This window comes from Lytechinus variegatus, chromosome 17, assembly GCF_018143015.1.
Source record: "Lytechinus variegatus isolate NC3 chromosome 17, Lvar_3.0, whole genome shotgun sequence".
NCBI lineage: Eukaryota > Metazoa > Echinodermata > Echinoidea > Temnopleuroida > Toxopneustidae > Lytechinus > Lytechinus variegatus.
The window spans coordinates 22,211,510-22,227,136 of record NC_054756.1 but is presented as its reverse complement, the minus strand read 5'-3'; the positions used below and the strand labels follow the sequence as shown (position 1 = coordinate 22,227,136).

The window sequence follows — 15,627 nt, the reverse complement described above, 5'->3', positions numbered from 1 at the left end:
CTTTTCTATAGCGCTTAATACATCGGAACGACGTGTCTTAGAGCTTTACAGATATATTATTACCCCGGTCATCGGATTCAATCAGTCGTTCCCGCACACAACGTGTGCACATCCTCCACTACCTGGGGAGTATTCCAGTCAGTCGCCTGTGAGGCGCACACAGTACTGGACAAGCTACAATGACTTTCGCATCCTACTGGGTACCCCTTTAGCACCTTGGTCGAGAGTGGCAAAGTGTGGATTGACGCCTTGCCAAAGGACGCCAGACCGCGGTGGGATTCGAACACACGACCCTCTGTTTACAAGGCGAGAGTCGGAACCACTGCACCACGGCTCCTCCACTCTGACCTTTCATAATTTTGGGACCTAACGGATAACAATCATGATAAAATCAGCATTTGATTTTTATTGTTATATTATCATTCTAAATACCGAAAAAAATATACTGTCTTTGGATGCATGTCCATGATGTTTGTATCATTCTCATGATCAAGCTTACTCAAAAAGCATTCTAACCTTCTGACTTTTACTCGCCTATTCTTTAAAAAGAAGATGCACAAAAGTGCAGTTTCAAAATTCATTTTCTATGAAAATTACATGTATATTCCATTCATGGATAAATAAAATTATTTGCATATTTGTGAACTGAGTTTGAATGAACGGAGATCAAAGCATTGAACAATTTGGGTCTGACATGATGTAAAGAAATTATGCATTGCCCTCCAGGCTTCGAAGTCATCCGTTGCTTATTTGATCTCAAGCTTGCCAAACATAAATTACACTCGAATGAAAATAGCCATTCACCTTTGAGGCGAGAGCTGCGAGAATGTTGAGTGGGTAGTGTGATTACCAAAACCCCAAACCAGACAAGATATGGTCATAAGAAAGTGCTTAATGCTATTCGGTGCCCTCAAAAACAATGTCTCCATTGACCATCATATCGGATGGTATAAGGTCCTTTCTCTTTGTTGGGTCAAAGGAAACCAGTCCCTTCTCTGCAAGTTTATCATCAAACGTTGACGGAAACCTGACAACGCTCGACGGATTGCTCCTGGAAACGTTTTCGTAAATCGGTGGTCTTTGGCCATTCCCTGGAGCAGCACCGGGAACGCCCTCTGAGTTCGTCCTAGAAAACCCCCACCCATTTTGACTATGGTTACTGCTAGATGTAGATGATATTCGGGGCATTAAGGGTCTGTAGTTCAGGATGCTTTTTCTATATTCCTCGTCGGCAAAGACGCTGTTGACCATCATCTCACTCGCAGAGACGTAGTCATTTGAAAGTTTGTCCTCGGAAGTTGGCGCCGGGCCGAAATCGGTCATGAGAAGATTGTGCGAAGTGCTCCTGCAAGAAAACATGCATGGGATGAATGGCAATATTGGGCGGCATATGTATGCAATAACAAAATAAAAACAATATTAATCCACATGCGTTCCACGTTCAAAGTTGATAGGAAAATATGACGTTACGTAGAAGGAAACAGCCACAACTGGTTCCACGTAATGTTTCAGAAAATTTTACCAAAACGTTGGGAAATTCCATAAAATATGTACGCCCGAACCCCTACATGTGGGACTTTCATCTTTTTCATGAAACTTTCTGACTCTGATATCTTGTTATTTTGACAGTCCGTAATGCCCTCAAATGACCATGACTCGGTCAGTATATAAAGTGAAGTAAATCTTGAGAAAAATTGGGGTCGGACGTACAAAAAGGTTCATTATTTCATCGAACTGCCCAATTGTAACTATTTGCCTATCTTTCTTTTACCATGTACATGCAATTCATACTTTTTCTCATTTTCCCTTCCTTGTTAAATCCACATTCTTCGGTTTTTTTAAATATAATTTTTTTCCCCTTCTTTGTTGTTCTCCCTTTCTACCTCTTATTTAGCACCGTCTTTACTTCCTCTTTCCCTTTCTGTCATAACATTAATTGAACTTATAGCATGCATACATGTTTCAATATCATTAATTACCGCACTAATAAACAAGTTCATACTTCAACACATTCAACTATTTCTGTTCGAGATAATACACAAAAAAATATTATTACTCGTCTGCTTACTTTCTTTTCTTGGACGACGTCATCAATGCAATGATAAAGATGAGTACGATAACGATGAGGAGAAGTCCGAATATTGCTGATATCGTAGCTATAGAAGAGAGATAGATGACGTAATTACAAGGATCTAAACATATTGTGCACATCACTATACGCTCAATGTTCCTCACAGTAATGAAGTCTGGTAGAAACTGTAAGTTTTAATAAATGAACTGTTAAACACCCCCCTTTAAATTCTAGATTTGTTTTATCTTCTTACTTTTGTAATCAGTAAAAATGTGTTTAGCCGTCAACGATTCAGATATCAAGAAGATTAAATCAAAATATGAGTACATTTAGAATTACGAATCCCTTAAGATCCGGATAATCTCGCAGAACAAGATGAATTCCCTTGATAACGTACATCATGCACGTGGTGATTCAAAAGAGCTTTTATTTTGCCAGGGCCTGGGCGTGAATCCGGCACAAAAGTGTATGATCAAAGGATTTACATGTAGCCCCACCATTGGAAAATATATATTGCAAAGTTTGCACGTTCAAACCAAGTCGCTCATCAATCCAAACTTTAATACTTGGCTAAAATCAAATTGGCCCCTTTCCTCAAATATTTCTGAAAAGAAATGCAATTCTTTTCACAAACGTAGGCGTGTCAAAGCAATCATCCCCTTCCCGGTCTTCCGATATCTTTCTACACGAACAAATTATGAATGTGACATCGACAGAATAAGAAGTATGTTTGGTGAACCATTTCCTAATCCAGTACTAAACCAAACTTCGTAAGCAGCAGACATTTGCAATTGGAATGAATAAACTGAACGGCACCTACCAATAAGAGCAACAGGAAAAGGGTTTTCATTCTTCCCAGACGCTTCTGTGGTCTGGGTTGACCTGGTCCAGAGGGCCTCTGAAGAAGTAGATGGAATAATTTCTGTTGAACTGGACTGGAAAGCTGTAACTCTACTGCTGGTTGCGGATATTTCACTCGATGTTGTGGGTATTTGTGATGTCGGAGTTCTTGTACGTCTGTTTGTTGTAGGCGGTAAAACTGTGGGATTGCTTGTTGGTGTCGTTGGTCTTGGTGTTGTCGGTACAGTCGGTTTGGAGGTTGTAAGCAATGATGAGGGTTGACCCGAGGTAAGAGCAACAGTTGAAATGGAGCCTGTTGTTGTGGGGAGAACTGATGTAGGAATCGATGTTGGATGATCAGTTGTTGCTGGATCTGACGTTGAAAGACGCTCCGTGGTTGGAGGTTCAACTGTTGGGGGAAGTGGTGTTGTAAGGCCGACTGTGGAGGGATCGAATGTTGTAGGACTAGGTGACGTATGACCAGATGTTATGTCGCTGGTTGTCGGCACCGATGTTATTTCTGACGTCATCATTGACGTTTCTGCCCCAAATGTTCCTGTCGACACCGTTGGCATGTCTGTCGCATCTGTTTCCGTTGTAAAGGTGGTGCCAACAGTAGAAACAATTGGCATGGTATTATCGGCTAATGTAGATGGAAAATCTTTCGTGGAAGCATCAACATATGTCGTTTCAAAACCAGTGGTTTGGAAAATTGTCGTACTATCAACTTCGGTTGTTGAGTCATCAGGAGTGAATATCTTTTCAGTTGAATACAAGTTGGTTGTAAACATTGCGTTTGTAGATGGCGCATCGGTGGGTATCGTGGAAACTTCAGGGGCAGATGTGGTACCTAGAGGGTATGTCGTACCATCTTCTATTGTTGTTTTCTTCAGTGTAGTCTGGCCAACTGCTGTAGTTAGTTCATGTAATGTGGTGTCTAGTAATGTCGTTGTCTCTGCAATAGTAGTAGAATCCTGCACGGTTGTGAAATCAACAATGGTAGTGTCCTCATCAAACGCAGTGGTGATTATCAAGGTAGTTTCTTCCAGTGCAGTCGTGCTCTCTATCTCTATAAGATAAAAAATGAAACATTCGAAAACATTTTATGAAGGCAATATCTCTCGACGATGTAAGGATCTACTAATGCAACAGATTGTGAGCACGTTAGCTGTATAGTCATTGATTCATAACAGTAACTTAGTAAAACAAAAATGACGGATTGCCTCACACACTTACGTAAGAACTGTCAACTCTTAATTGTGCACACTTATTCTCTAAGTTCTCGCAGTCACTCTGCCATTTTTTACCTTCATAGTACTTCCCTGATGAGTCTTTCCTTTGTTCCTCCCATCTTCCTTCTTTGTCATTTTCTAGTATTTTTTCCTCCTCACTATTCCACATTTTGTACTTAAAGGTCAAGTCAACCTCAGATAAAAGTTGATTTGAATCAATAGAGAAAAATCAGACAAGCACAATGCTGAAAATTCCATCAAAATCGGATGTAAACTAAGAAAGTTATGACGTTTCAAAGTTTCGGTTATTTTTAACAAAATAGTTATATGAACGAGCCAGTTACATCCAAATGATAGAGTTGATGATGTCACTCACTCACTATTTCTTATGTTTTTTTATTGTTTGAATTATACAATATTTAATTTTTTTTACGAATTTGATGATTAGGACTTCCATGCCTGAATTACAAAATGTTAAAATAATGGAATTCCACGTGTTCAGGGAGGAATGACACTTAATTTCACATGACAATGACGAGAAGATAAAAATATTTCATATTTCATATAATAAAATACAAAATAAATAGTGAGTGAGTGATGTCATCAGTTCCCTCATTGCATACCAACCGAGACATGCCGAGATGTGCATATAACTGTTTTGTGAATGAAGCAGAACTTTAAAATGTCATAACTTTCTTATTTTACATCCAATTTTGATGAAATTTTCAGTGTTATGTTTTTTTAATTTTTCTCTTTTTATTCAAATCAAGTTTTTGTTGGGGTGGACTTGTCCTTTAAGAACAAACCTAACATGACGAACTGCATAGTGTACATGTACGCATCGTTAATCCACCATGTTCGTGCAATTATCTTATGGGAAGGGATGTCGACAACAATTTGTTGAGATACGCTTAATGCCGACAAATATCACAGTATGGGATCGCTTCAACATCAGCAACGTTAGACCAGGGAGAACTCTCTGGTTAGACGAACCTTGACAGGTAAAATCGGCAGCGCTCCAGTTTCCGTTGGACATGCAGTAGATGGATGGGTTCCCCGCCAACTCATATCCTTCGTTGCAGCTGTATACCGCGGTACCACGGTACGTACTAGAGGTCAGGTACGAAAGGCTGGCGTTCTGGACAGATGGGGTAGGGCCACATTCGATGGCTGTAAGTAAAGGTGAAATGCGACCAAGCAATTACTATGTGGCCAGGAAAGATAAAGGAAAATAAGGGCAGACTGAGGTGAAAGAAAACAGTAATGAAGTGGAGCATATATAACTTATAGAAAAGCCGAATCCAATTTTTGTAATAATTACATCGAGATCTCAATTACAAGGATCATCGACTAAACTCTTTTTAAAAATTCCGTTTGATTAGAAGTTATTTTTTGTCGCGAAATTGGAGTATGAAAAAGTTACGTAGTAACCATGCGAAATTATATATATACTTCAATAAAAGAATGAAAAATATCCATAAAATATGTACAAAAGATTGTTTATTCGACAGTCAGTCTCAGCTATAATCATGCTAATAGAATAAAATAAGGATGGAAGGTGATTACACATCATTCGTACCTTCACAGGTTGGGGCCGTTTCATTCCACGTCCCATCCGGCTGGCACACGACTTTTGATGCTCCCGCTATTTCGTATCCTTCGTCACACGAAAATTCGATGCTATCTCCAGGGAGGAAAGAGGCCGATATTTCGTCAGCACGGTACCCGCGGTAAGGTGTGCCCGGGTCGCCACATACCGTTGTAGAATTGGTAACACCTGAAATTGAAATTTTAGATCTCATGGAAAATAACAGCTGGATTCAAAATGCCTTCAAACATAGGAAAAAGGTTCAACTTTGACTATCCCCTACTCTAGCTGGAGCAACAGATTTATGGACAAGAACACAAAATCAGAATGGCCAATAAAATGTAGGGTTGGCGTGATTTATAACCATGATAACAGTTGGGCTGCTATCAGTTGCTAAGTGCCAATTTGTGTGTTGTGGGATTGAGGGGGGGGGGGGAATCAACTTTTCCAGTTGAGTTGAAACTCAATTAATGAAACAAATACTCTTTTTCATAGTGGCAAGACGGAGAAAGATTGCCGCTGCATCGACGTCAGTAATGTAGGACGATTCCCACAAAGCATGGAAACAATATACAAAATTATAATAATTGAAAGTAAACGAAAAAAGGGAAACAGAAATCTCAAAGTGATATAATGACAACACAAAGTTCTTACTGAATTCGCAAACATAGCGAAGAGTGCTTGAGCAAGCCTCGTCGTTCATCAAGTAACCTTCATCTTGGAACGGGTAAAGGTCAATGCAGTTCTCGTAGCTATCACTGGGCTCCTCTGGACCCCACCACGATGAAGATATCGAAGAACCTTTAGCGACAGTAATAAACAGGAATGGATTTGGCAATCTCCGCCGTTCAAAAGGTAAAAAAAAAACTGCTATAGCCCTAGCTCCTATCGCTACGATCAGCGGCGTACCCAGGATTTTCCAAAAAGCGGGCAAATTTTTGGAGGATATTTCGTCCGCGAAAAACATTGATAAACACAAAAAAGGTCTTCAACCGCAAATAAAGGGTATTTCGTATTTAAAAAAATGACAAAAAAGGTCTAGGGGGCGCACGTCTGTTTCCATTGCATTTTTACATTACAATTATTAATTTTGGTTCTCGAGGGGGGGGGGCACGTCCCTTGGATCAGTTGTGACTCGTCAGGGAGGGGGGCAGTCTGTCCCCCTCTTAGGTACTCTAGTGACTACGATCCATGTCACGATTGAAACCATGGTCTTAATCGTGGAGTCATCATAATGAACGTATCACATCGTATCGGGTCGTAAATCAGCTCAGACGTGGCAATCATGATTATTTAGCGTAGAAACGTTTGAATGGTTCAAAGATGTTTAATATCAGTTACGATCAGTTATCCTGTTCGTAAAAAATCGACCGACAGTAGGACGAATAATAGAGTGGTATATTAATTGGTTGCGATTTTCTTTTTTAAAACTAAGAGACGTAGGAAAGTCGGAAGTTTGAAGTATTTTTCAACATGTTGACCATATAACAATACATGGTTTGAGAAAAGTGAGTGCAATTTCAATTACATTTTCTTTTGCTAGTAATATAAAAACAGCTTGGTAAGGGCTCAAAATAATGCAACACCACCAAGATCACTGCCATGGTTTTGGACGCTTTATCTATTGTCCCCAATATCAAAATAATATAAGACCTACTTCGTCCTATAGCTTCTTATGCAAAGGCCACTCGTTGTTCGATGTACTGTACAGGCATGGACTTGGCCACCATGGCCATGGAAGATTATCTGTTGTTACTGGGGGTGCAGCGGAGCATTGTCACAGCACCCCCAGTAACAATAGACTAATCCTCCGTGGATAGGTCCCTGTGTACAGGGTTTGTTGTAGAATAGGGTCTGATGAATACAGACTACATCGTAGCGTTGTTAAAGGACAAGTACACCCCAACAAAAACTTGATTTTTGTAGGACCCCAAGGAAAAACAGCAGTATTTTGCAAATACAGCTGAATTGGGTGATCCTCCGTTATTATTGTATGTATCGCTCCTGTATATTGTATATTTTTTTATTTGATTACGGAAAAAAATTCAACAAGCATAACACTGAAAATTTCATCAAAATCGGATGTAAAATAAGAAAGTTATGACATTTCAAAGTTTCGCTTATTTTTAACAAAATAGTTATATGAACGAGCCAGTTACATCCAAATGAGAGAATTGATGATGTCACTCACTCACTATTTCTTTTGTTTTCTATTGTTTGAATTATACAATATTTCATTTTTTACGAATTTGACGATTAGGACCTCTTTGCCTGAAGCACAAAATGTTAAAATAATGGAATTCCACGTGTTCAGGGAGGAATGAAACCTCATTTCACATGACAATGACGAGAAAATCAAAATATTTCATATTTCAAACAATAAAAAACAAAAGAAATAGTGAGTGAATGACATCATCGACTCTCTCATTTGGATGTAGCTGGCTCGTTCATATAATTATTTTGTTAAAAATAAGCGAAACTTTGAAATGTCATAACTTTCTTATTTTACATCCGATTTTGATGAAATTTTCAGTATTATGCGTGTTGAATTTTTCTCTTTTCATTCAAATCAGGTTTTTGTTGGGGTGGACTTGTCCTTTAACTACACTCATTAATTTTGTTTGCAGATCAAGCACCACAATCCATCTAAGCATTATGTAATCTTCCTGTGCCGTTAATGACTTTGAAGTTTTTTTTTTAATTTAACATAAGTCACCATGTTACACCGCCCTTAATCAACGCTGTCGTCTATAAGAATATGAAATACCATCAAACTTTCACGTTGGAAATAATGTACGTTTTACATACATGTTGTAAAAGAAAAGTAGAATCTTGATCCTCGTATATACCTACCGTCAACCCAAAGCCATGATCTGCCAGAACTTGATTCTTCAAGCACCGCTCCTATCCAGTAACTCCTTTCCCCGAATAGTTCCACAAAATTCTGTGTTTCCTCATCTCGTATTTCGGCCAGGAAACCACTCCGGTCTCCAATGCCAAGGCATCCGGGATTTCCTGCATCACCAACAACGCTATTCGCATCAGCCCATTTGAAGAAACCAACATTCTGAAAGAAGTAGCACCTGCCATTGTATGGAAATACCCCGTCGTCCGATATACTTAAACCTGCGGTGACGCATGTTGAATCTGTTGAATTCATGAAAGATACCCCAAAAAAAAACGATTATTAGAGTCTCGTTTCGTGTCTCAGTCAAACAAAAAGAACAACATTTTTTTAGGTCAATACAAGTGGCATCCAACCTTGCTGTATTGGGATCAGTGACGTAATGAGCAAATGGGCATTTTTAAGGCGATTTTTATTTTACTTTACTTCCTAGATAATAAAACTACAAATTATTTGATTATAAGGAAACCCTTATTAATTTTAAGGTAATCTTTTATGTAAAAAGAAACCCCCTAAATTTTGATGTCTTATAAAGCCGTGTCAAGAAGCTTTAAATCATGATTCGTTTATTGAAAAGGCCCTGCCACATCGTTCCATGCAGGTGATTGCCCGCACCACGCAACAAAGTTTTGAGCATGCTCAAAACTTTTCTGCGTGCAAATCAGACTTGCGCGCGCTTCTGCGGGCAACTGAGTTTGACATTCGTGCGAGATACTGTCAAAGGGGGTAACCTGCGGGTGACCTGTCTGCGGGCAGCAAAAATGGTTACTCGCAATGCTAGCCTTGCACGGATCAACGATGTGACAGAGCATTTGTCCGGTAAACCCTTCTGTCAAGGAAGAAATTTATTGAATTTAATTCCTTTGATTAGACTCATGTTCTGAGTTTATAAACATGATAAAGATAGTTCATGTGTTGTGAATATTTAAACCTAGGTCAAAATGTACATATGTTTTGAATATTTCAAAAGCAAGCGTTGAAAACGTTTGATATCCCCCCCCTTTAGAGTACAAGTGTACCAGGTTGATATCATATTTTGTACAGGTATTAGAAATATTCTTATTAGGTGAAGCATTTTCATGCAGTGTCATAAATAGCCAATAGAGTGCTCTAGCATTGATGAGTGTAGATGTACAGGTACACATGAAGTGCCTTTTATTAATAAGAATGTGTTGCTTTATGCACTCATCTGTTGTTGAAATTCTTTGAATTACTTCGAAATCTTACAGATAGTCCTAGTAACATTAGAACAGACCACATATGTTAGTATAGGCAGTCGAAGTTAAAACTGAGGTACTACGTCGGTGACGAGATAACGACACCGACATGATTCGTCAAAATTCATGTCATCATTGGGGGCTCGATCTCGTCCACTAATTCGTTGAAGCCACATCTCTCTGATCTGCGGATGCCGAGTGGAAGAGACATCGCAAGCTGCGGAGGCCAGGAACTGAACCGACCACCAAGGCCGAGTGGGGCATGTCAGGCCAGAAGAGATGATGGGGGCTCGATTCAACAACTATTGTTAAGTTAAGTTATATTTTGTTATCAATATTCATGTATATTTTCATGTGCAATCATTGTAAAAAGAAATCAAAAGGAAACAACATAATGATTTCAGAGATTTGATTAAATCTTTCAATAACCGTATTTATCAGTTGTACGTTTTCCTTATCTGGTGTCAAGCAGCAGCAAGTAAATAATAAAAAGTCACTTCCACGTGACACCTTCTAAACTAATTATATTAGTGAAATAGATTTTTGAAAATGAATTACCTGCTGGAAAGAACAGAGTCACACAGTGTGAACACAGTGTATTCACAAATTGGACTGTGTGAATATATTATGCACACTATTGACACCTCGACAGTGTGACTGTTCAAAGCTTGTTCGTATGGTCGTCGATGTGAATATACTGTATAATTCACACTGTTGAGATGCTCAATTTTTGTTTAATCTTTCAATAATGAAATGCTCAAATTGTCTGTGTTATGTTTAATATGTATTGTTTCTTCGATTCTATTTTGTTTATTTTGTTGAACGGAAAGTAACAGAAATATATAAATTTAAATCTAATCTAAATTTTACAGTGTGTAGCTGATTTCATATTGTGTTCGACACTGTGAACACTCTGGCATACACTGATGGAGACTGTGTTCTTTCCAATAGGAATATCTACTGATTAGTGAACTTTAAAGGAATGAAATTAAGGGAAAACGCCCCCCCCCTCCCACAAAAATAGGAAAAAAGACTCACCAAACTGACACAAGTAGCCAATTGCTTCATTATTTTCATCTTGATTATAATCAAACTGGTGCGCCGCCCATTGCCAATTTGACTCCTTACTTAAAATTATGCGAGTGTCTTTCTCTCCATTTGTTGGCTCTCCATTGGCCCAAAAGAAGTCAGTGATGACGTCACCACCTGGATCCATGACACGTGATCATAAATAAGATGGATAGTATAACAAAATTAGGTGCATCAAAGTACCCCCCCCCCCCACCTTATACCGCTCAGGTCATTATTTCCTCTGGGAGCTTTTCTTCAATATTTCATCTAACAAGTTTTCAGAACCATGAAAACTGACACAACTGTCCGACCGCACACATGGCCTATGTTACTTTGGTTAGTTTCATACCCAATCCTGACTGTCACAATTCGCGACACCATTCAAACGGCGGCCCTAGGGTAAGTCGTGGCGTGGTGCCATCGTAGTAATGTTATCAGATCGTAACAGATCATCAGTTCAGTCGAGGCAATTGTATTGATCATAGAGAGAAATTAAATGGTTCACAATTTTTCGAGATCAGTACGAACGGTCAATCGTGGCTTCCGTAAAGGATCGTACACCAGTGAAAACGAGGTATAGGATAAAACAGTCTTTAGATGATAAAATATCCGATTCATCTCTTTATCATGTTCATGAAAAGATTTCCCGATTTCCAGTAAATGCCATGTATCGTACGAATGAACAAAATGAAATAACCACCGATTAAAGCCTAAAGAACAGCAAATTACTATTCATTATATGCAAAAGAGCAAATTACTATGCTGACAATGAGAACAAAGTGTAAGCCCTACATCAATTACAATATGGAATCACACATTAAACATAATGTTCATATTCTAAAATTTGGTATGATACAATACACTAACCCGGGTATTGGTTTCAGAATGTAGTCTTTGTCGATTTCCGATAGCCAATGAGTCAATCGTTAAGATCAGTCCTGAACTCTTAGGTAGACCTTAAAATTGCCAAGGGAGTGCACTTCATACTTTTTGTAAGGTTATCATGAAAATGACTGCGGTACACTAGACCAGGTTCAGATGGTCTGCATGGCTTTGAATAACATCAGATTACTTACTTTTATCCCATTTCCAGGAGGAATTCTTTGGTGCCTCGTACCCTCCAATCCAGTATCCAGCCGTGTAACCATCGCTCACATTTCTGAGGGCGCCCTGTAAAATTTCTAGGGTTCTATTTGTTGGGATAACGACCAGAGATCCACCTTGAACGACGCAGGTCTCATTAGCCTCGTTCCATGTCTTTGAGTCTGATCTCACATCAACACACCGCGTGTCACTCAGATAGGCGTTGGCTAGAGAATCCTCCGAAGTTGGGCAGCTTACTTTGAACAAGAAAAAATAGAAATGTACTTGAAAATCAATATTGCATTAACTAGGGCGACCTTTCTACTAATGTTGTCTAAAATAAAGATCATGGCTTTTTGAAAAGGTCTAACTTTTCATCCTGTAATTCCCCTTTCTCCTTTATTTTATCCAATTCTCAACTTTCCCCATGCTATTACGTTTATAAGGTAGGCAAAGCGATCCGAGTGTGACGCCATTTATAGTATTAACATCCGCAAACTCTCTCTCTCTTTCTGTTTTTTTTTTTTTGGGGGGGGGGTATTTCCTTATTCATTTACCCACCCCCTTTCTCATTTCTGGTATAAAACTTGAAAAAAACATAATGGGAAGGGGGAGGGGGTATCCAGTATCCCCGCCTATGGCACCATCTGTGTGTCCTTTTTTTATTACTTAATCATGATGGTGATCCCCTTCCCCTAGTCTACAGTAACTGTGCAAAACCCTCACTCTAGCCTACAATGAATCTGTACTGAAGACCCTTTCTCGGGAAATTTCATTTCATTTCCATAATAACAGCAAAGTGTTATAAAAAAACATGCAATCCAAATTTCATAAATTAGATATAAGAAAACAATACATTCGTGAGAGCAGTTGAATAATTGTTAATAATCATGTAACTTAAAACGTTCATATGGATGAAACCTTGAAACAGCAAGTTTTATATGTTGAAATCTTACGAAAAGACCCACAACACCTGTTGCTCAGAGCTTGAATCAGGGTCTATACCTGCAGCCCGCCACCTCCCCCTTCCCTCTCACCCCGGGCATCGTTTACTTACCTCGGCATCGCGGTGGTTCCGAGCTCCACGTCCCATCGGCTTGGCAGGTGGCGGTAGCTTCGCCGTCGACGATGAACTCCTGTTCGCACGTGTAGTTGCCTGCTTCCCCGAAACCCAGACTAGCCTCTTCAAAGTACCCATAGGCGGGCAACGGAGGCGACTGACAGGATATCACTATTTCGAGATGTAGGAAAACATTGAATATGATATATTATATCATAATATATACAATATTATACAATAATATTTTCCTACATCTTTTTTTTTTATTTTTAATTTGTTTTTCCTAGACGAATCGACCAATAATGGTACAAGGATTGTAGAATGAGTATCTGAAAATTAGGTAAAATACTTGAAACACTTTGCTCACATTCGTGTGTGAAATAATGTTGTTTTGAATAATACATAAAGAAAATGGATACAAACGTTTGAAGATTCGATTATTGAATAATGTCCGTGTGATTCTAGATTTCTCAGGTTGGATTCGCAGTTTCATGTCTATAGTTTACATCCCTTTTGTTATTTTAGGACTTTGAATGCATCTTAATCGACTAATAAAATATCCTCCTATCCTTTATGATATATACGTATGACTTATAAAATTTCGGTAGACATTTGGCAATTCCATTAAGTTTCTATTATTAATGATCTTCATGAATGACTACATCTTATGCTCTCAAAATAAATATCTTTTCCTACACACTAAGAAATAAAGGTTCAAAATTGAACCCCGAAATGTTGATGCAAAATCAGCACCCAACGGGTTCAAAAAATGAACCCCTGATTTGGGGTTCAAAAATTGAACCCTGCGGTTGGTGTTAATTTTGGCAACCCTGCGGGTTCAAAAATGCAACCCTAAATGTTTAATTGAACCCCTAGGCATGCTAGGTGTGCAGTTTTGAACCCGCAGGGTGCAAAAATGAACCCTACCCGCATGGTTCAATTCTTGAACCCCAAATCAGGGGTTCAATTTTTGAACCCGTAGGGTGCTAATTTTGCATCAACCTTTCGGGGTTCAATTTTGAACCTTTATTTCTTAGTGTGTACCGACATTACTTCACTCTGCAGAGGGGGGGGGGGGGGGGTGACTTACTTTCGCATTTTGGGCTTTGATCTATGAAATCCCATTCTCCAGACGTTCCGTTGCACACAGCTAAAACAGCGTCGCCGTGGTCGGTTAGGTCCATTTCGAACCCGATGTCGCATGTGAATATAGCGTACCCTTCAACCACCGTTTCGTCAATGAGAGTGTTAGGGTAGACCGCTGTCGTCTCATTACAGCCGCTGTTTGATAATATACGACTTGATCCTAAATGTATTGATAAAATCGTATGTATCGATTATATTCATGTATCAAATCAATTGTTCATGTTGTGATTGATCATGAAAACGGAACCCTAGACCAGGAATAATACAATTTGAATAAAAGGTAAACGAAATCAGGAATCACTGAAATTTGTTATAACAACTAGAATTACAATAATGTTTATTTGCTGGACAAGTTTTGCATACAAATTGGATTCATGATGTCGCTTGATGTCCTAACTTATCCTTTTTTTCATAATGCAACTCGTTTTTAATGCAAAAAAATATTCTCCATTCTTAAGTAATTCACAATATTTATGTTATATGAAATAAGAGAAAGGAAAGAAAATCCTTGTTTTATTGTTCGAAACAGAAATCAGAGATTTATATCACCCGAAAAGCAATTTTTCCCAATTGATCGTGGGCCCGGCGGCCACTGAGCAGCGCCAGATCGAAGTTGCCCTAACATGCCTAACCCTTATAAATCGTTGAACGATTTATATACGCGTAAATATGCGTTTACGGATACGCGTTTATGAATGAATCCACATCGGCACACTTTCACTGAAGTCAGACTGTGGTATATCAGTGTCCGACCTTCCTTGAATAATCGTAACCTCTTAGAGTTCAAACAACACACTATACCAATTATAGCCAAAGCAATAAACATTCTCATTGAATATGGTGAGAAAAAAAGAGAGTGGGAGAGTATGTTTAACAATTTCAAAGATATGATTTATGTACTAACCGTTTTCATTTGTAGATGCATCCATCGGGAAGAAGCAAATGAGATACGTAATGGGTATCCATGAAAGGGCCTTCATTGCTCAAATCGTGCCAATAAAGAAATTATCAACAAACGTGTGAAATGTATTTCTCCGCTCTCTGCTCAAGGACGTGCGCGAAAAGTCTCAAACTGGATTTTAAAGAACCCCTATACACTCTGAGAAATGAAGGACTATTCAATAACCTTGCAATCTCATTTTTATTGTGAAGACAAACGAAAATATCCCTCAAAGCCTATGAAAACTGACGCATCAAACAATCAAAGTAATGTCCGATGTTGTTTCAAATGACATATGATTTGAGGTTGCCTTTACTCGGTCAGTAAAAACAAAAATCAGAATTACGAAACAGTCAGATGTACCTGGGATATACTGCGGTCTCACTGAAATGAGATTGACCCCCTGACAAAACAATGATGGATGCAATATGCATTAAAATGGCAATGAGGTGATCGATATCACGGTTTGAGTTG

The 15,627-nt window shown here is 38.9% G+C and overlaps 1 protein-coding gene across 1 annotated transcript; it reads right to left on the bottom strand.

Moving 5' to 3' along the window:
* Nucleotides 1-273: 273 nt before the first annotated feature.
* LOC121430569 (mucin-17-like) lies at nucleotides 274-15,627 on the bottom strand. The gene is made up of 12 exons (XM_041627888.1): nucleotides 15,118-15,627; nucleotides 14,158-14,373; nucleotides 13,065-13,238; nucleotides 12,001-12,264; nucleotides 10,892-11,059; nucleotides 8,585-8,878; nucleotides 6,386-6,532; nucleotides 5,723-5,920; nucleotides 5,137-5,313; nucleotides 2,892-3,980; nucleotides 2,069-2,156; nucleotides 274-1,345 (listed from the first exon to the last, which is right to left on the bottom strand). Exons 1-12 carry the CDS (start codon nucleotides 15,191-15,193, stop codon nucleotides 898-900), a joined length of 3,339 nt encoding a protein of 1,112 aa, XP_041483822.1. The 5' UTR covers nucleotides 15,194-15,627; the 3' UTR covers nucleotides 274-897.